This window comes from Vipera ursinii (genome assembly GCF_947247035.1).
Source record: "Vipera ursinii genome assembly, chromosome: Z".
NCBI lineage: Eukaryota > Metazoa > Chordata > Lepidosauria > Squamata > Viperidae > Vipera > Vipera ursinii.
This window is the reverse complement of record NC_139517.1, coordinates 35,010,436-35,032,175: the sequence shown is the minus strand read 5'-3', so window position 1 is coordinate 35,032,175 and position 21,740 is coordinate 35,010,436. Positions and strand designations below refer to the sequence as shown.

At 38.3% G+C, this 21,740-nt stretch overlaps 2 protein-coding genes across 2 annotated transcripts in view; one reads left to right on the top strand and one right to left on the bottom strand.

The window, feature by feature from the left end:
• KAT2A (lysine acetyltransferase 2A) overlaps positions 1-20,793 on the top strand; it is a gene marked incomplete at its 5' end in the record, with an annotated part of 31,537 nt that extends 10,744 nt beyond the window's left edge. Inside the window, 11 exons of the mRNA XM_083376298.1 lie at positions 969-1,079; positions 1,348-1,484; positions 1,985-2,193; positions 10,359-10,485; positions 11,939-12,049; positions 12,868-13,011; positions 13,929-14,043; positions 14,457-14,493; positions 16,441-16,504; positions 17,336-17,420; positions 18,400-20,793. Of these exons, the coding sequence (XP_083232424.1) occupies positions 969-1,079; positions 1,348-1,484; positions 1,985-2,193; positions 10,359-10,485; positions 11,939-12,049; positions 12,868-13,011; positions 13,929-14,043; positions 14,457-14,493; positions 16,441-16,504; positions 17,336-17,420; positions 18,400-18,593 (1,334 nt within the window). The 3' untranslated portion in view covers positions 18,594-20,793. The remainder of the gene's footprint in view (positions 1-968; positions 1,080-1,347; positions 1,485-1,984; positions 2,194-10,358; positions 10,486-11,938; positions 12,050-12,867; positions 13,012-13,928; positions 14,044-14,456; positions 14,494-16,440; positions 16,505-17,335; positions 17,421-18,399) is intronic.
• CISD3 (CDGSH iron sulfur domain 3) overlaps positions 1-21,740 on the bottom strand; it is a 293,184-nt gene that overhangs the window by 215,599 nt on the left and 55,845 nt on the right. The gene's annotated exons all lie outside the window — the stretch shown is intronic.

Here is a 21,740-nt window from a genome sequence, read left to right as displayed (position 1 = left end):
TGAGTCGTTCGGGAGATAGGGCGGCATATAAGTCCCAATAATAAAATATAAATAAATAAATAAATAAGTTTCCTTCTTACTAGAGCAAAGTCAAACAGTTTTGTGAATGAGATTTCAAGAATGCTTCAGTTTCACCAGTCTTTTGCATAGAGAGCTGGCATTTAAAAAAAAAAAATCACTGCAAATCAGGTAGTTTAGAGTGCAGGAAAACATATCTCACCATCCAGGAAACTGCTTTTAGCCATTTTGAATTCATGACTGGAGAAACTCTGCCATTCCTAAACAAGATCAATCAATTGAGATAGGAGAATAGACAAGTTCCCCGGTAGTTATTCATTATTATAGCTAATGCATTTTTTTCAAAGGTTGCTCCTTTGGTAGTTGCGATTTTATCACTGGAAAAACTTAAGAGTTGTAGGGTGGATCGCCAAGCTGGGGAAGGAAAACAGCATAGGGTTTTTTGTAGGGAGATTTTGATGAAATTTCCAATCAAAAGTTCAATTGAGCATGTAGATAGAGCTCTGTCACCATGTTTGGGAGTCTGGAATGGTGGGGAGATTTTATAATGGCTTTCTTCAGCTTGCACAAGACTGGACTTAGCCCACTGACCATAATTAGTTTTAAAGTAGTTATCAGCGTTTTTATATGTTGTGTGTTAACTTGTTTTTTATTAGATTGGTGTTCTGACTGTTGTGAGCTATCCGGTAACTTAGGTGAGATGGATGCCATACAAATAAAATAAGCTTGATCCCCGGACCTTCATCAATTCACAATAAGACTGTTGCAAGCACCGCATTGGATAAATTCATGTGTGCTATCCTGAGTTTCTTGCAGAAGGGATGGCATAAAAATGAAATAAGTTTTTGTGTGCAGAAGTTTAAAGAACTGAACCATCTCATTGCATCCCTAAGTCATAAAGCCTTCGTATTTTAATGCATGGACTATTGCTGTCCCTATTTCTTGTGTAGCTATCAGTACTGTTCCTGCAGCTAGCACTCCTTTGTTCAACAAATCTCTGAGTTGCAGCTCATCTTTGGCATCTATTAATCTGGATGGGAGCTCACTGGATTCTGTGCCAGGTAAAATCCTCATGAACAGCAAGGTAATGTAAAGCAAAAATCAAAATGTCTGAAAGAAAAGCTTAGTATAAAAAAAATCCCGTCATTTGAATGAATTTTATTAAAGTTCCCTTATTCCTAAAATGTGCTGTTAAAAAATTATGAGCCCAAACCCAGGCTAGTATCTAAATGTGATTTCTATAAATTATGGCTTCACCTCTCATATGCGTTACATTTAGTTTTGATATTTTTCTGTACCATAGTTTTTTTTTTCTTTCCTTCCACACAGGTGAGAAAAGGAAACTTCCAGAAAGTTTGACCCTTGAGGATGCAAAGAGAATTCGTGTGTTAGGTGATATTCCAATGGAGCTTGTTAATGAAGTGATGCTGACTATTACTGACCCAGCAGCCATGCTGGGGCCTGAGGTAATAGTCAGCTGATTGTCTCCATTTTTATTTGCATCATAAAACACTGCAAAATTAGTTTTAATAGCTGCATATTGTGTTGTGCAAATTACAGAATGTATTGCCTGATCCATATTTTTTCCAGCCTCTATGTTAGGATCCTATTAAAAATATTTTTTGCTTTTTTATGGTGAGCTCAGATATCATAATTAAAATTTAGTATTTGAGGAAAAACATAAAGTTGGGAATCACTACCTTACATTTTTCTATTATAAGCAAGATATATTTTTAGTTAACGAGTCAGAAATATAATAGAAACCCCAATTTAACATACTTAAGTCTGTTAAAGATTTTAACAATTTTTCAAATTTAAGCTATCTGTGTAGATTTAGAAGGATGAAAGTAAATCTCTATATAGATGAAACCTCCCCTACTCCAATAAATGACTTAATCTAACTGACTTTATATTTTGCATATTGTCTTTAATTCTTTTTTTATCAGAATGTTTCTTTTACTTGCAGACCAGTCTCTTGTCAGCAAATGCAGCCCGAGATGAGACAGCCCGCCTAGAGGAACGGCGTGGAATTATCGAATTTCATGTCATTGGCAACTCACTTTCTCAAAAATCAAACAAGAAGATCCTCATGTGGCTGGTTGGGCTACAGAATGTTTTTTCACATCAGCTGCCTCGAATGCCCAAGGAATACATCACCCGCCTGGTTTTTGACCCGTAGGTTTGGGAATGGTATTGGAAAGTGAAAGTCGCCCCTTGTGTATCATAAATCCACGTACATGGCAACCATCAAATCTTGAGTCCCTGAAGTTGGGCTGATTATACATTAGTTCTAATAAGTTAGGATAAAGGCTTATAAATGTGAATGAGAAATTTGTCGTTTGAATAAAATAATCAAGGGGACCTTGAAATCAAGTTAGTGCATAAAATGTTTTCCTTACTAATATTAAAAGACTAATGTAATTACAGAAAATGTTTCTCCTTCCAAAATATATCACATTAATCTTTTAATAAATAGGATATACAGTAGAGCTTGAGATTTAGCTATTTATTCTCTGCAAAACGTTCTGTGAATTACAGCTTCATGAGCTGGACTCCCAGTAATATCTTTTGGGAAGGCATTAGTTCTTTTATAAAATGGTTGCAGTGAGAGACTCAACTGTCCTAATCAAGTCCTAATTCTGTTTGCCCCAACTTTAATTCCATCATAAATGCTTCATTGCATGTAGAGGTAGTCCACAACTTAACAACCTTTTATTTAGTGACTGTTCGAAGTTATAACAGCACTGAAAAAAGTGACTTATGACTGTTTTTCATGCTTATGGCCAGTGCAGCATTCCTGTTGTCATGTGATCAAAATTCAGCCGTTTGGCAACTGACTGATATTTATGACAGTGGCAGTGTCCCAGGGATCATGTGATTCATTTTTACGACCTTATGGCAAGCAAAGTCAATGGGAAAGCCAGATTCAATTAGCAACCGTGTTACTAACTTAACAACTGCAGCGATTCACTTAACAACTGTGGGAAGAAAGGTAAAATGGGGCAAAACTCACTTAACAAATGTCTTACTTAGCAACATAAATTTGGGGCTCATTTGTGGTCGTAAACTGAGGACTATCGCTATTCTTACAGATTTTTTTCCCTGGCCAAATGGGCATACTTCCAAATGAAGTTTTGGACTCCAGCCATCTGACATTATTTCATTTCAGTCAGCCAGATATTTAGACTGGTTATGATATTTTTTGTCTACCTATCAAGTCCTTCCCAAGGATCTGGGATAGGCAGATGTGGATGTTTGATGGTTATGCAGATATTGTCCAGGATCTAAGCTGTTCCAAGTAAAGCTGCCTTGTGTAATTGGCTAATGGTGAATTTTGTCAATGCCGATAGTGTTCAAGTGGTACTCCAATTGTTTTGGGATTGCATCAGAGTCCTATTACTATTGTTATTACATCTTTTTCTTTTGCCACACTCATTTTATTTCTGTTTGCAAGTCTTTGTATTTTGTTATCTTCTCCAGTTCTTTCTCATCTATGTTGCTGTCCCCAGGTACTACTATATCCACTATCAATACTCTTGTTCTATCAACGATTGTTAAGTCTGGAGTGTTATGTGGCAGGTGCCTGTCTATTTGAATTCTAAAGTCCCAGAGCACTTTAATGTCTTCATATTTTATTAATTTCTCTATTTTATGGTCTCACTAGTTCTTTCTTGTAGGCAAATGGTATTTTTGCAGATCTTCCAATGTACCATTGTGGCTACTTTGTCATGCCACTGTTTATAGTCATTTTCTTGCAACAGCTAATCAGGTGATCCATTGTTTCTTCAGCTTCTTTGCAGAGGTAGCACTTAGTATCTGTCACTGTCATCTCAATTCTGGCTTTGTATGTATTTGTTCTTAAGGAGTTGTCTTGTGCAGTCAAAAATAGCCCCCCTATCCCTTTTTTCAGCTTTTCTGCTCTTAGCCGTTGCCAAGTCTTGTTATGATCTGTTTAGTCTTCTATTTTTTTAATGTGTTGGCTATGCCATGCTTTGTCTTCCCATCTCTCTTCTGTTCTTCATTTGGTACTTCTTGTAGGCCATATTTACTAAGCCTTCTTGGTATACTAGCTTTAGTGCATCCTCTTCACTGTCATTCAGATATTCCAGTGTCCTTTTTTCTTTTTAAACCGTCTGATATATTTGCAGCATTCTATGCCCACCCATTTTCCTTGGTAAAGTACACTCTGTCAGTGGCATTTGGAGTTTGAGAAGCATGATTCATTTTCATTATTTTTCTAGTCTTCCTATCTAGGGCTTTTAGTTCTGCTTAAATGCAGTCTGCTGTTCTAGTTCTTGGAATTGCCCAGGTGATAATTGCCTTGATGGTATTTCCTCCACTGAGTTTGGACATATAAGATCATCTTCATTTTCATGATATATTCACTTCTAACCTTTTTCTTTTTATTATTTTTTTTATTGAAAAGTTTTAACATACAGTTTATCTTTAACAATCCCCCCTCCCCCTCCCCTCTCCCTCCCTCCCTACCCCTCCCCCCCTTCCCCCACCGACTTCCCAGAGCTAAATACAAGGTATAATTAAAAAAACAATCATAAACAACCATATACTAACAACCATAAACTCTAAAATCCATCACTCTCTAGCTTGTATAGGATAATACAAACCTTAATGATATTAAATATATATAGAGGGGGAAAAAAGAAAGAAATAAAGAAAGAGAAAGAGAAGGAAGACTTATTCAAATGCTACATGAAACTTCTTAACCCTATATTTGTTCTGGATATACTCAATCCATTTTCTCCATTCCATAATATAACGTTCTTGCGAGTGGTCTTTCAAATAAGCCGAGATCTTTGCCATCTCTGCCAGGTCGGAAACCTTTAAAGTCCACTCTTCTATGGTCGGTCTAACCTTTTTCTTGACTTCTGTGTGCTTAATGTTGTCAGTCTGAAGGATGCCCAGCTATTTGTAGTGATCATTTTCATCCACACTCTTCATGTTATTTCCATCTTGATTCCTTCAGTTTTCATTTTTTTTATAGTGTTTGATGTGTCATACTCACTGATGATGAGTTTGGCACATTTGTCCAGTCCAAATTCCATTGCAATATCTTGACTATGTATATGGATGGTGCTGAGCAGCAATTCTATTTCAGATACTGTTTTTCCATACAGCTTCAAATCCTTCATGCAAAGAAGGCAGGATAACTTGTCAGATTTTTTGATGTTTGATAGCCATGAATGGAGTTATTCAGTATTCTTGACAAAGGAATCAGTGAAATGACAAACAGTACTGGTAATAGTGAGTTTCCATGGAAGAGCCTTCTCTTGATATTAATCTCTCCCAATCTATCACCATGTCTTCCATTGTGCCATCTATCTTTGCACAAAGCTTCTGATATTTCTACTGACGTGTTATTTCTAGGCAGTTGATTATCCAATCATGGCAGGGAATGAAATGCCTTCTTGTAATCAATCCATGCTAATTCAAATTGATCTTTCTTGTCTTGCACTTTTCCAAAATCATCTTGTCGATTAAGATATGATCTTTTGTTCCTCTGCAATTTTCTTTCTGCTCAGGTGGAAAGAGCTGTTTTCAACTAGATGCTGTTGGACTGCATCAGCCACCACATCTATTAGCAATTTGCAAGTTGTTGGTAAGCAGGTAATTGGTCTGTAGTTCCAATGCTGCTTCTTTTGCTGGATTTTTCATTATCAGGTAAGTTTTGCCACATCTTAGCCGCTCCTCAGTTTCATCCCCCTGCAGCATATTGATAAACTGCTTGGCAACAAGTGGATATAGACTAGTCAGATGTTTCAACCAAAATCCATGCAATTCATCTTCACCGATTCTTGATCTTTCTTGCCCCTTTCTCCACCATTTCTGCTGTTATTACAAATTCTTTCGTTTCATCTTTCTTATTGTTATCTACCTCCTTAATCAAATTGCGTTCTTGTTATATTTCTTTGGATTATCCCATATCTTCACTTAAAACTACTGGTTTTTTATATATATAAATTTATTGATTTTCCAATATTACACTTATATCTTTGAAAAGCAATGTGGTGTCTGGGTTACAATAGTTCCATTTCATACAGGTACATGTTGTTACAAATCTCCAGTTTGTTGTAGCCAATATTTCCTCTCTTTTTTCCATAAATACATATTGTCTCTTGTCTAAATTAACATACTTCTTATTTTATCTATCAGTTATTTAATGATTTCCTTGCATTTGTCAATACTCTTATATGTTTTATTTATTTTAACATTTCATCTTTTAAGACATCAATCACCTTATAAATTTTTCCAGCTTTAATTTGCATTAATATTAAACGAAGTTTCTCATTTTCATGTTTCTAGGTGACCCCACTTCCCTTTATCACAGTTCTCTCCAGTGCCTAATAATCTAGATACACATCCTATCTATCTCATTTCCATATCAACAGGTTAATAATACAATATAATATTCTTGTTTTCATTATAATTTCCACATACTATAAATTCAATAAACAAAATTTCTCCCATTTCAACATTTAATACATATTTTCTCTTCTCCTTTATATCTGCTCTCTCGTGCTTAGACTTATAATTTTATTCTTATCACTACATCTAAGTATATTAGTTACGTTATATCACTCTTAACATAAATGCATCTTAGTCAATTTCATTTAAACTATTCATTATTTCAATTTAATTGTTGATATTCACACATCTTAAGTTTTTTAATTAGCCAGTATTTTTATCTGCACATCAAAACAATCTCATAAGTACAATCCTGTCTATTTAGATATTTTCTGTTTCAGGCCTCTTAAATATGTCCATTCTTCTTCAATCTTATTCTGGCTTTCTTCCTTTGCCATGTCATTCTCTGTTTCTTTGCTTCAGGGTCATCAAAGAGTTCTTGTGTTGTAGTATTGTATTGAAATGACCCTCCAATCTCCATTTTTGAAGGGTTGAGGGGTCTGATAGAAATACCAAATGTTCTCATATTTTCTCCTCTTGGTGTAATTGTCCTGGACTGTCCATTTTTTCTTCCATCTGTTTCTCATTTTGATCTTCAAATTCCTTCTGCTTTATGTAGCAAATTTTTCTTTCTATCCATTTTGTCAGGTTTTTCTCCAAATTTTCTCTTGTCTGTGCTTGTTGAGTAGTTAAATCTTCTGTCAGGATATTTAATTGTTCAATTTCTTCTGTTATGTTCTGTCCCGATAAATTATTAAGTTATAGTCACAATTTGAGTTTGCTTATCCAAGACGCTTCCTAGTTTTTCCCCAAAAGGTCTTATTTCATCACTGGCTGCAGGTTATTTTCATCACAGCATAAATTTGTTTTTGTATTTCTTCCATGGTGGACTCTCACATCTGGTGTTCAAGGTTAGTCTTATCTTGTTTTCAGCCAAGTCTCTCTCTCTCTCTCTCTCTCTCTCTCTCTCTCTCTCTCTCTCTCTCTCTCTCTCCCTCCCTCCCTCCCTCTCTCTCTCTCTCTCTCTCTCTCTTTCTCTCTCTCTTTCTCTCTCCTTTTTTTTTTAAGTGTCAGATTGCAATTTCAGATTTAGCCACACGGTGTCCCCCTAGTGCTTAGAAAATTCTTTTCTTTTAGGGAACTGCCTGTTAATCTCTTTTCAATTGTTTCTTCTGTTTCAAAAGAGCAGAGCCAAATTTTCAAATAAAAATAGGAAGTAAGGAATAAATCGTCAAAAGCTTTTAGTCCACAAGTTTTTTTTTAAAGGAATAAAGTTCTAGTTGAGGTCCAATTCATTTTTTTCAACGTTTCTTTTAAAAACACCCCTGGAGGTTCAATCGCCGCTGATTCTGAAGAGACGGTTGAAATCCCCCCTCCCGCTTCACAGGGGGAAGGTATTTAGCAGCTTATTTAGGTGAAAAGAGGAAGATTGGAGTATAAGAGAGGTTGATCTTACCCGGTCTCTTCCACGCTGCTTTAATGTTGCCTGGTAGTAAGTGTGGCTTTGGCTGTCTGTAGCCTATTGACCGGCCATATTGCTATGGCCGGTCTTTTGTTCGCCGGTTCGAAGGGAATGCAGGCACTAACGGGAGTTGAGGCCCCCCCCCCCCCACATTTCTGCAAAAGCCCCTTCTTGCTGGTCACCCCTCCAGGGTGGCTCTTCGGCCCTTTTAGGACCCCCCAGCGATGCGAAACTGGACGTGGAAGACAAGAGCCATTCTCCGAACATCCATAATGGCGGCGTTGGCAAACCGGAAGCCCACCTAAAACTACTGTTTCTTGTTGGGCGCTTACTGATTCACTACAATCTTTCTATTGATGAATTGGTAAAAATGTTTCTAATTGGGATCAAAATCAGAGATTCTGCCTATAATCTGCAATTTGAGCTTCATATCTGCTAATCTTAGCTTTAGCTGATATTTGCTGTTTTATTATTTCCAGTACTTAATCTTCCTTGTTTCTAACTGGTATTTCTTGATTAGGCATTTTTTTTGGTCTTGTTCTTCAGCTTTTCTTTCCTTCTAGCTTACTTGCATCTCAGTTTGCTGATCTTATTTTCCAGTGTGATCTTCCATTTTGATGGTGCATTTTTTGCTTTTTTTCTTCTTTGTTGATTTTGCAGTCCAGGTATTCAGTTATAACTGCAGTTGTTTTGTACATTAGTTGGTTTGTTTCTTGCAGCGAGCTAGTGCTTATTTTTGATATTGCAATTAATATTGGCATCTTTTAATTTGTGCTAGCTGTTTCTTTGGAACAAGCTTCAATCCAGGGAACTTTATTTGGTTGTTTTAGTGCTATTCTAGATGCCTAATTATACTTTGTTCAATTCTTCTATGTCTTCAGTTAGAGGACTTTGCTCTTTCTGAGGCAGATAATAGAGAGCTTTGTTGCTGAATTAAAAATAATTATATGGCTGTGCTGGCTTCCTCCTGCCAATTCCCCCTGGTTTGCCTTTTTGTCTGAATTACATCTGGCAATGTTTTGATTTCTTTACCTTTTGCAGTTCTTCCAATTCTGCTTCTGTGAATATTTTATTTCATATTATAAATCAACATTAATCTCTGTTCTGTTATTTCTGATTCTGGATGTTGTTTTTCTAGAACTGGTGCATTTGTTTCAAATATCCTCTTTTTACTGGACTTGATCTGTAATAAAAGGTCCTTATGTCTTTTCAATCACTGTGTATTTGTGATGGGTAAACACCTTTCCTTCCAGTGGTTTACACTGATAGTTTGTCCCTGGTTGCTCATCAAACCCATTTTTTACCAGATATCCAGGTATTCCAACACCTAGCGCAGTTCTTGTTGTGGCAACCAAGCAAGTATGGATTTCTGTAATTTACTCAACATATTTTTATGGGAGACGCACTTTTTGTCTGACTCCTCTGATAAGATCTGTTCAGTATGGTTCAACCTCTGACATAATTGTTGTCTTCAGAGCACACAAGACCACAACCACATCAAGAAAGTGCTTCACCAGGAGACATTATTATGATTAGTCTCACAATCAACCAAAAATTTAGCTTGGATTTTATATTTGTCTATTGAATCCTTTCCAAGGACCTGGTGTAGGCAGATGTTGTTTGATTGTGTTAAAGGTATGCAAGCTGGATGTAAGCTTTTCCAAGTAAAGCTGCATTTTGCAGTTGACTGGTGGCGATTTTGTCAATATCAGAGATGTTCCTGATGTTTTGGGATTGCACCCAACTGCTTATTCCTATTGGCACAGGCATTTTACTTTTCTTTGCAGGTCTTTGTATTTTGTGATGTTTCTTTATTATTGCTGTTAACTTATTATAACTGCCCACGCCCATGGACTGACTAATAAAAATACAAACTAATAAAAGTTTTTTAAAAACATACAACACTACAGGCACCCCAGACTAAAACAGCAAATCACACCAGAAGCCCTACAACCACATCAACCTCAGGCTTGAGATCAAAAGCAGGTCTTGTGTGCTCTGCAGAACACCAGAAGAGAGATTTCTGTGTCTTTGGAGAGATGTTTATTTTCTAACAAAGTTTAAGCAGCCCACTTGGGGTTTAAAGGTATTCTTGAAAGAAACGTGTTGGAAGTGGCTCTATGCAAAACTCCAACATCCTGGTTTTGAAAGGCTTTTTTGTTTTAAATGTAAGAAGTGAGGTAGAGGAAGAAGCATGGCAGCTCAGCAAGAGATCTGTGGAAATAATGGTAAGGCAACACAAAAGACTCCCAGCAAGAAAGGGTTGAAGTAAGTTCTAGGTCAGCTGGAATTGTTAATGAAACTAATTCAGGTTTATAATGGGGTTAATGGTTGGCATTGTTTTATTCCCCTCTTACATCTCAAAAAGGTGAAGGATGAAGCAGGAATATTCTCAGTAGTGCTTACCTCTCCTTCCAATTCAAGCTTCTCTTTCTGCTACTTATTTTCTTGGCAGCAAGCACAAGACTCTGGCATTAATCAAGGATGGTCGAGTGATTGGTGGGATCTGTTTTCGGATGTTTCCAACTCAAGGATTCACTGAGATTGTCTTCTGTGCTGTCACATCTAATGAGCAAGTCAAGGTACGGTTGTTTTGAGATACATGTAACATTCTTTGGGGTTTAAAACTGGTTCTAAACTAGTAATTGAGGGGTCTGCTAGTATCATCTGGGATACTTCCAACTAATTCTACAGGGAACTCTCACTGCTTATAATCAATGATGTATCCCAGATCTTGCTGGATCAGAACAGAGCATAGAAAGGCAGCTTAGATTTTGTTTTCTGATGTCAAAAGACCAAGATATGGGGAGGGGACATTTAATGGTTGCTTTTAAACATAGCAGCATCCTTACTTGCCCAAACTGGCTTATGGGAGGTAATAAAATCTTCACAGGCTTTTCAGTGCATTTGTGCTGACTTTGGACATTGCAGCAGAGATTCAGGGTTCATTCTCAATGGATTAGCTTTTTTAATGTGCCTTGGACTTCAAACCAGACTTGAAAATTATGCAATAAGAAAGAACTAGAAGAAGCAGGAAGTTATAGGAAGTGGAAAGTCATAGAGGATGTAATTGAGGAATGGGAGGCAGCATGAAGAGGTAGCAAATGAATGGAGAGCAAGAGCATAAAAATATTTGAAAGTATAAAAAGCAATTAGAAGCTGATGTAGAGTTTAAAATTCTGCATGGGAAACAATATGAGTTTCCTTTTACAATTAATATCCAAGGCAGGAAAAGGGATACATTCAAGGACACTTTTGCACTGTCTGGAATAAATCACATTTAACTCTCTGAGATTTTCTTCAGATGGAGTTGCAATGCCTCTCCTGTGCTTCTTAAAAGGATCAAATATTGGCATGGATCCATACTAGTTATCTTCAATAATGCAGAGTAGCTCATAGACTTAGACTAGGCTTAAACGGGGTTGGGTAGTTTGTACTTATATGTTAGGAATGCAGGCATTCTCTTAAGAGCATTGGGCGAACCAGACCATCATATTAAGCATAATATGAAGCTGTGGAACCCGGCATATTATTTGAATAGGTTAGTTGTTTTTTTGTTAAACTTGGAGGAGGGTTTAACATGTGTTCTGTAGCAACCTTTGACAGTTTTGGCAATCCCTTTCGAGAAGTGAACATCTGTGCCTCACGTTTTCCATATTAAAATCTTGTGTAATCGTTGTTATTGCTAACTATCTTTATTGATTGCCTCAGATTTCTGTACAGGACATTATTCATCTCAGACTTAATTTCTATTTGATTGCAAATCACATCACATAAATTAGCTTCCTGTATGAATTTTCAGCTAGTGAGGTAGAGTATTTGAGTTTGGAGCTAGTCTTAAATATTTACTTCAGTTAAGAAACCAATTTGCTTCATAGAGTAGTTGTGAGACAAAAAGGGGATGATTGGAAAAGTCGTGCAGGCTGTCTTGAGCTCTAGAAGGAAAGATAGAATATAAATGTACTGACAGAAAGAAGATCGTTCCCACGTTTTGTCCTGACCATTTTTTCGCATTTCTTCTTTACTTCCTTGAAGGGCTACGGAACTCACCTTATGAATCACCTGAAGGAGTACCACATTAAGCACAGCATCCTCTACTTTCTCACGTATGCGGATGAATATGCCATTGGCTATTTCAAAAAGCAGGTACGACACCATTGTTGCCGAACTCTGTTTGGAACTGACTTGATTTAGCTCTAGGGGGCACAATTGTTCAAAGGGCCTGGTTCTCCTTCTGAGCATATGGACATAGTTGCTAATCTAGCTGTATTCACATATCACATTAAATATATTAGGTTACATTAAATGGTTTATTCCCCAATCTAGTATTCTTCAGTTATTTTGGCCCATAGTCCCTATAGTCCCCAATCACTTTGGTTAGCAATTACAGAATTAACCTTATAATATTTCTAAGAAGCATTAAAAGGGATAATAAACCGCCCTGAGTCCTACGGGAATAGGGCGGTATACAAATCCAATAAAATAAATAAATAAATAATTCAAATATGTCTAATATTTTTTAAAATATCTTTACAAATGTATCTAAAACAGGGGTCCCCAATCTCTGGGCCATGGCCCATTGGAAACTAGGCTTGCCAAGAAGCGGGTAAACGTGTACGGGGAGCTCCCATTTGCACAAATGGTGGGTGAGTGTGCAAAACCATCCTCTCTTCTCCCCGCTGCTGCCAGTCTGCAGAACTGCAAAGTTTGGGGACTGCATGTCTAAAAGATACAGTCCACTATTCTACAATTCTGTAATTTACGTGTAGCTTCCATGAACCCCTTGCTCCCTCCCTCCTTAATAAATTCCTGGATATGATGAGGAAAATGAGTTGGATCTATACTTTAGGCAGCAAGAAAGAGATGAAGCAACATTTCAGAATAGGTCAACTATATTTCTTACTGCTGAATTACATTTGGCTTATTCTGGAGAATGAATAGGGTTTCTTCTCTCTGGCATTCAGGGGTTTTCAAAAGATATCAAGGTCCCCAAAAGCCGTTACCTTGGCTACATCAAGGACTACGAAGGAGCCACCCTGATGGAATGTGAGCTAAATCCTCGGATCCCCTACACGGAGCTTTCACATATTATCAAGAAGCAGAAGGAGGTGAGGAGCTGGGGTGGAAGGAGTGGACAATAGAGCACAGCGCTTGACCCATCTCTGATTCTTGTGTGGACCATCTTTATTACTGTTACTAGTTCATACTGCTGTATACGTCTCTCCCCCCCCCATGGACATATGCAAATTTGGCTTTGACTTTGGGTACAGAATATGCCTAAATTATTGCCTTTCCCTCTGTGTGGTCCTAAATAGCCTCATCTGTTTTTTCCTTGATTAACCTTTTAGGGATATCATCAATCATATTCCTTTCTTTGCCCTATTTATACTTCCACAAATTTCTGCAATTCCCTTTTATTTCACATGCAACCCACACACAATCTGCTAACTCCTGTGGTTGGATTTTTCAAAGCTATGTATTTTTCTTATATGAAAAACACATTCTGCAGAGTTAAGCGACGTATTCGAGAAACAGATTTACTCTTGTAATAAGAATGTGGCTTTTTTCCCTCAGTGAAGGAAAGGTTACTGTGTTCCAATTTGCATATGTTCGACTGGCAGAGGTCATGTTCATAACTGCTCTCTTTGAATTTTCCCATAGGGGCGGCCTTCCTGCCGATGACAGTCCTTTCATGTTTTTGTAGGGGTAGTTGAATTCCATTTTTCATAATTTTAGCCAACATAGCCAGTAATCATGTATGGTTGATTCTGCACAATAATTCTCTCTATTCTTCCTCTCAGATTCAGCTTCTCCCTATTTGCCTGCCATCCTTCTCCACTTTTTCCTAACACCTTGACACTGCTTGGCTTGAAGACTGAGCTAGGAATTGGCCAGGAAGTAGTTTCCTAGCTGCACATCTGCCTGCTGTCTCTAACAGACGCTTAGCTTACCTCATCTCCCTGATCTTGCAGAAGCATCCAGAAATGACAATGCAAGTCACGGGAGTTTCTGGTTCTTCCCACAGATCATCAAGAAATTGATAGAGAGAAAGCAAGCACAGATCCGTAAAGTCTACCCTGGCCTCACTTGCTTCAAAGAGGGCGTTCGACATATTCCAATTGAAAGCATCCCAGGCATCCGTGAGTTGAGCAGTGCCTATACCTGGGTAGTAGTAGAACAGGTGGGATGATGCATTTAGTGACCATTGATAAAGCTAGAAGAAGAATTGACGTGATTTTAGCTGTGTCCTCTTCCCACCTTTGATCCGTCTGCTGTGTTTGCTCCTGCCCTCTGAGGCAGCAGACGAAGGAAACTGTGTTAATATGGTTTATGGCAGGGGGGGTATTAGGTCCAGATTCAGATCTATGTGTCTTGATACAAAGAACAGATGTTTATCCAAAACTTTTTTCTTGCTTGCTTTTGTGTTCTGTATTTTTCTTGTCCCAACTAGCCCTGGTACTAAATGAACAGCCTTAAAAAAATAGGTTAGTTCTGGTCTCTGTTTACAATAATAATTTGTCTCTGTCTCTCCCTCCCTCTTTTATTTCCCCAGGGGAAACAGGATGGAAGCCTCTGAATAAAGAAAAAGGGTAAGCAATGTGGCATTTCATGTTCTTTTCTCAGCCATGCATATCCCCAAAATGTTTCTGCTTGTTTTAACATGTTGGCTTGCCTTAACGAGTTTGGTAGAGGATAATTAATATAGAACAGGCAAAGGTCCTTAAATTCTCTTAAAAGTTCTTTCCACTGTGGAACGATAGAACAAGATGGGCTGGACTAGCGTTTACAAATCCGTGTCAAAATGCAGCTAATGATTTAATGCTTATTGCTTGATGCATTCAAGGTAGAGTATCCATGGTGATGATGATTGGTCACCAAGTCAGCTAGATCAGGGCTTTTCAATCATTTCACCCACTGTACCACTTTTAAGATATGGCAACATCCGAGTACCACCAGTCACCTAGCAAGGTGCCAAAAACCTGATGACCAAAAAAAAAAAAGGAAAAAAGTGATGAAGTAAAGGTAGTCCTCGACTTACAACAGTTCGCTTAGTGACTGTTTGAAGTTACAGTGGCACTGAAAAAAGTGCCCCCCAAGCCACAGCCGAGCAAGACACCTGCCTGCCCGCCTGGCGGCGCTTTTCCTCTTGTCCGAGGTTTTCATTGTTGTGTGCATCTCTGTTGAGGATTGGCATATGTGACCATCATAAATATGAATCAGTTGCCAAGCATCTGAATGTAAATCACAAGACCCTGGAGATGCTGCAACATTCCAGCTGATCGGCACTTCTTCTGGGCTCAGAAGCGCCAGGATCAGCACTGAGCTCCAGCTGGAGGCTGGCGCTGATCCTGGCGCTTCTGCTGAGCCCTGCAGCTCCAGCCATCTCTCGCTCAGGCTTGTGCGGTGCTGCCACCAGTTCAGCTCATTCCCCTCTCCCGCTACTTCTCTAGGATGGCCGCGTACCACTTGCCAGGTGCCAATGTACCACTGGTTGAAAAGCCCTGAGCTAGATGTTTAGCCTGATTCGACATTTATCCACCTATCCAGTCCTCAAAAACCTGGGTATATTATTACAATTACTTTTATGCTCCCCCCCTCTCTCTCTCCCTTCTTCCCCGCCTCTCTCTCTCTCACACACACACACACGCATACATACTCCTTTCTCCCTCTTATTTTCTTCACCACAACAATCCTGGGAAATGGGTTGAAGTGAGAGAGTGGCCTAAAGCAGAGTTCCCCAACCTTTCCAACTTGGCAGCTGGAAGGAAAGGGAGCAGTAGGGTAATGCGTATGTGCATGGCCCGCGTGCACATGCACAAATGGCCATGCACACAACAGCAGCACTAACGAACATGTGCAAATGGGCTGCATGCACCCATGGCACATGCATGCTGACGCCTGCACACAGGTGCAAATGGGCTGCTGATGCCCGTGTGATGCTGGTGGTGGGCTAGTGTCTCTGGGCATGTGTAAATAGGACTGTGAGTGCCTGCATGGCGGTGCTACCACGAGTGGGATGGGGCTCGCCAGCTATTCCTGGGGCCCGGTGGCCGCAGACCATAAGTTTTGGTCCCCTGGCCTAAAGTCACTCAGCTGGCTTTCAGGCCTAGAACTCAGTTGCCTGGTTTCTAGGTCAGCATTTCAACCACAATGCCAGACTGTAAAAGGGCCAAATTTTGTATGCTATTAGTTTGCTTTTGGCACCCACAAATTTGTCAGAATTAGCTGCATGTTGCTTGAAAAGTCTGCTGATCTTGGAATAGCTTCTTTTAGCTTTTCAAAAATGTCTAGGCAAACTTTCCCCAAACTGAAGCTCTTTACATGTGTTGCTACATTAAACCATAGTTTCGTCTAGATGTTCTATGATCTCATGAAAGTTGGTATAGTCTTAACTTTTCTAGAGGGCACCCAGTTGGAGTTGGCTTGGTCCTTTTTAGGTCATGCAGACGTCTCTGTAATACTCTGTAGCTCTTGTAATTTCTAATATTTTCATCACCAAAAGCACCACCACTCTTTTTTTAAAATTTTCCTTCCAGAAAGGAGCTCAAGGATCCAGACCAGTTGTATACTACTTTGAAAAATCTCCTTGCCCAAATCAAGGTAATCTGGACTCTAGGATCACTTGGAGTGTAAATAGGATTTTTTCTCTAACTGAAATAGAAGAACAATTGTCATAATGAATCTGGTTTTTCAGTGATGTTGTGTCCAGACAAGTAAAACTAGCCAAACCTTTCCTGAAATTTTTGCCCTGATCTGTGAATAGTATAGATAGAACTAAATTTTGAATACAGATAGTCCTCGGTTAATGACAACTTTTTCAGAGATTGTTGGAAGTTAACATCATCACTGAATGAGTGGTCCTCGCTTAATGACCTGCGATCATTGTTTAACAACAGTAATGGGGATTGCTAGGACTGACATTGCTAAGCAGTGAAGTCACATAATATCTCACATTACAACCACATTGCTTAATTATGGAAATCCCAGTCCCAGTGAGTCATTAATCAAGGACCACCTGTACCTATTTTAATTTTTTTTACGTACAAGCTGAATAAATATTAATTGATGACAGTACAAATAGATAAAAGGCCAATATATATGTTAGGGAAGCTAAACAGCGGTAACAACAGTATTTTTAAAAGTAATCTTGGGTGGGTTTTTGAGGGAAACACAGTTTTTCATTTAACAAGAAGTTAAACTAAAGTGTTTAGAATGTGAAAAGTATATTTCTGGCAGAAAACTTTCTTTCTGCCAAAAATAACTTCCCTTTCTGTTTTATCGTTTGCCCACCCAACAGAAGTCTACTTCTAAATCTCAAATACCTATATGCCACATTGTGAATCCTGATTGATCTTAATAAGGCATGGCTTTAGTTTCTGTTTGAAAAAAAATATTTATTACTCAAGTTGTTCTCTGCCTGTCGCCTATTAGACCCATCCTAGTGCATGGCCATTTATGGAACCGGTGAAGAAATCTGAAGCTCCTGACTACTATGAGATTATCCGCTTTCCCATTGGTAGGTAGCTAGATATGGATTTTGCTTGAAAAAGTAATCAGCTCTGTAGAGTTAGAAGAAATATGGGTACAGTTAATATATGTAGCTGATGTGAAAAAAAATTCTTATTTAGATGGTTGGAGAGAAATCTCATTGGATTATAATAATGTTATAGAACTGGGGGAGATTTTCTTCCATTTGGCAGTTAGAATATCCATTAATTTCCTTTTCATAGTCGACCAAAAGGATTTGCAGTATTCTTATGTTTAGCACTATTATAGCACAAATCAGGAGAGGGAAAGGTTTTGGCGGCTAAATGAAAGGCGTTGAGGAGATCAGGAGGTGGAAAGCCTGAGTTGTGTGTGTGTGAGAAAGGCTAAAATATTCTGATTTTCCGGGTGGGATTTTTTTGGAAGTGGATGGATCTTTTTTTTTAACTATGTTCAGTCTACTTTAGGATTTATGCAATGATTTTTGTAAATTTTGGGAATTGGAGTAGTAGAAGCTAAGTTACTGATTTTTGACAAGTGTACCATTGAAATTGAGGCGATCAGTAGGAAGCATAGATTGCTAACAACTTGGTGAGCATTTATACTCCACTTCAAGCTGATGTCATTATAAATAAGTTCATCTTCAAACAGCTACTGGCTTTTTGTTTTTCACAGGCTTACAGAATTGCTTTTTGGAAATGTCTTACTGACAGAGCAAATATATTTCTACTAATTTTCTTAAACCTGAGATAAGTTTACCTTCAGCCATTTTGATACTTCTAATTACATTTACACAAACTCATGAAGAGAACTATACATAATTCTAGAAGAGTTTGTAGCTTGCACTTACATGTTTCTTCCTATCTTTCTTTCCTCCTTTTCATTATTTTTCAGGAGAGTTGTGAGTGACAAGCATATAATGAATAATAAAGTCAGAAGGATGCATTTTTGCATTGTCTCTTGTACAACTGATCATGTCTCTCCCTTCCACCTACTTCCTTCTTCTGCAGACCTGAAGACAATGACAGAAAGGCTCAAGAATCGTTATTACATTACCAAGAAGCTCTTTATTGCTGACTTGCAGCGTGTCATTACCAACTGTCGTGAGTATAACCCTCCTGAGAGTGATTACTGTAAGTGTGCCAACACCCTGGAGAAGTTTTTTTATTTCAAGCTGAAGGAAGGAGGACTCATTGACAAGTAAGGACAGTTGCTGGCTACCTGGGGTTTCATGTCCATTTTATCAGCCCCTCTCCAGCTTATGAACTGGACTTTTTTCTTGCTGCCTTTTGTCACACTTCACGCACAAGTAGATGTGACTGGTTGGACATCAGAAGTTTGCTTGATATTGGGGGAAGGAGGAGACAGTGTGCACAGGTATCTCTCTTCCTGAATAGACTGAGATCTGCCATCAGCCTCTTAATTTCTGAGCCTGATCTCTCTATCCGTTGCGCCTGCCTTTCCAGAAGGACATAACTCTTTTTATCACGGAAGGAGTCTGGATTGTCATAGAAGCTATGAGGGATTTACTGCAAGTTCTTCCAGTTTTTCCATTCTTTGGTTTACTTTGTCCCTTTCCCCTAAATTAGTCTTTTCCATATGTATTGTGCTTAAGTTCTCATTCTCCTCTCAGCTAGAGTGAGTTGAAGAACATCTATAGAGCACCAGAAGTTTGGGGAAATTCTCTAACGTTAATTCAGAAGATTCATTTTGTTTGTTGCACTTTTTTTGAGGTTCAGCCATTACTTTTCGACATGTGAATGTAGGAAAGGAGTAGTTAAATGAAACCTGGAAGACGAAAACTTGTGGAGATTTCAAGTATAGAGTTTTTCAAAGAGACTTTGATTGGGACCATGTTTGAAGCCCATTCATTCCTTTAGCCAGTTTACAAGTGACTAATGCTTGAATGCTGTTTATAGGAAAAGAACTTTTGTATCTTAGGTTGAATCAGATCTGACTTCAAGGGGAAAAAATTATGGGAAGGAATTAAAAGAATAGCTCTTTGCCATTTTTTTTCTTTTACTTTGTCCTCTCATTTAGTCTAATGGATTCCGGGTCACTGATCTTGCAGAATTGTTCAAATATCTGAATGAAACTTCACTCTCTCCTAGAGAATGGTGATACATTTAAGATTACTTCCTCATATACCAAATCAAAATGAGCAAATTTGTGACCCTTCTGTGCTGTTATAATGTTGCCACAAAATATGATCCATTCCTTATTGTATTTCTTCTGTACTTGCTGGTCATCACATCTCTAGTCTGTGGAAGCTAAGTCTAAGGGTTGTAACTCTAGTGGTTTTGAACTCTGGCTTCATTGGTTGTGACTTTTCAAGCCTCTCCATTTCTGGTGCTTTTCTGATTATGTCAGAATACAGTGGTGATTGTATTTTTCTCTCACACACATTCCCATTATGCACTTTGCTGCACATAATTCTGTGAGTATTGGCCAACTATGTTATTTTGAAAATTTCTAGGAGAGATGTTTCATTTTACGGCAGCCAGTTTTACTGCTAATGAGATATTTTTGAACTCCCACATTGTTGGATCAATTATAGTTAACTTCCACGCTGATAGGCACATACATCATATTAATATATGTACTACTGTGTTATGGAACAAAGCTAACCCCACCACCACCCCAATTATTTCTCAACTAAAAAAATCTATTATTTCTGGTTATTCTTTTACATGGAGTGAGTAAGTTGATGAGAACATTTACTATTCAAGAATTATCATCTGTCACATATGGGCCGTGTTAGGATTTAAAAGATTGCCTTGGGAGGGTAATAAAGGTTTTAAGTAGTTAGTATTAAATGGGAGGTACAGATTGTCTGCAATCAGTGTCTGGTTTTTTTCAAAACTTCCTAAGGCAAGGGAACAGAGGGGCAAAAAATGGTGAGCAAAGTTAGTGTACAAATGACTCTCATTCAATTACCACTTACTTTGTTTCCGGTTTTGTGAATTGCCTTTGCAGCTGGAAATCACTAAATACCTGCTCTAAAAGTTGTAGTTTGGTAAGAGCAGCACAATACATAACATCTTGTTGGCAATTATCCAGGTGCTTCTGTTAATGTTGAACATTTTGTTTCAGCCAGACGCCAAAGACATTGCCATGGAGATTAAATCAAATGCTTTCTTCTATTCCATCTTCAGCACATGCTCTCCCTTCTCCTTCCTTTCATAAGAAAAAGAACTGCTTTGTGTGCTTTTTCAAGAATCATGGGGGGAGGGGAGGGGAAAGGAAAGCTTTTCAATGCTTATCTACCCACCTTCTCTCCTGTTGCCTTATATCCACCACTTTTGTGCTTGAGTTGTACAACTGCAGGACCTGATTCTGCCATTCTGGCCTTCCATAATATTGCCATTCCATTTTTAATACATGAAATAAAAATATAGAACATGTCTAAGCAAAGAAGGTGTGTTCTTTTCTTTTATGCTCATTCAAATTTTAAGAAATACTTCTGTTATTATTACTACTATTATTATTATTATGTGGCTTAGTAACTGGTTTAAATGCTTTTAGTAGCTCTTTGATTTTGGGTAGCAGGATTTGTGATTTATCCTGATGCACATTCTACTTCAGGACAACCATTGGTCCGCAAACAGGGATTTTCCCATTTTCCCTATGAAGCAGGACCTTCTCATCTTAAGCAAAATTAAATCACCTCCCCCCTTCCTCAAAGACATTTTTTACCCTTCTTATATTTCATAAGATACTTATGTTTATTTACTTCTTAGATTTATATCCAGTTTTTCTTCCAAGATCCCATGGCTGCATGCACAACACTCTCCAATTTTCCTCAACCCTGGGAGATAATTGGCACAAAGATAATGACTGGCCCATGGTACCTAATGTAAAATTCATAGGGAATGATCTTGAGAGACAGGAGGAAAAGCCCAAAGAAAGGCAGAGCCTAAAACTAGTCAAGAAAATAACTTGAGAAAAATCTTAGACACCCTCCTCCCTAGTTCACACAAAGATAAAGTGAGGAGAAACATATTCAGATTTGCGAGATGAAAAGGACAGGGCAGGACAGGACAATTGTTAGAATAAAAGTCCTGACCTCTTGGAATACTGCATCCAGTTTTGGTCACCATAATAGAAAAAGACGTTGAGATGCTAGAAAGAGTGCAGAGAAGAGCAGTTAAGAAGATTAGGGGATGGAGACTAAAACATACGAAGAATGGTTGCAGGAATTGAGTTTGTCTAGTGAAAAGAAGGACTAGGGGCGATATAATATCAGTGTTCCAATGTTTGATGGGCTGCCACAAAGAAGAAGGAGTCAACCTATTTTCCAAAGCACAGAAAGTAAGACAAGAATGGTTGGAAACTAACCAAGTAGTGGTGA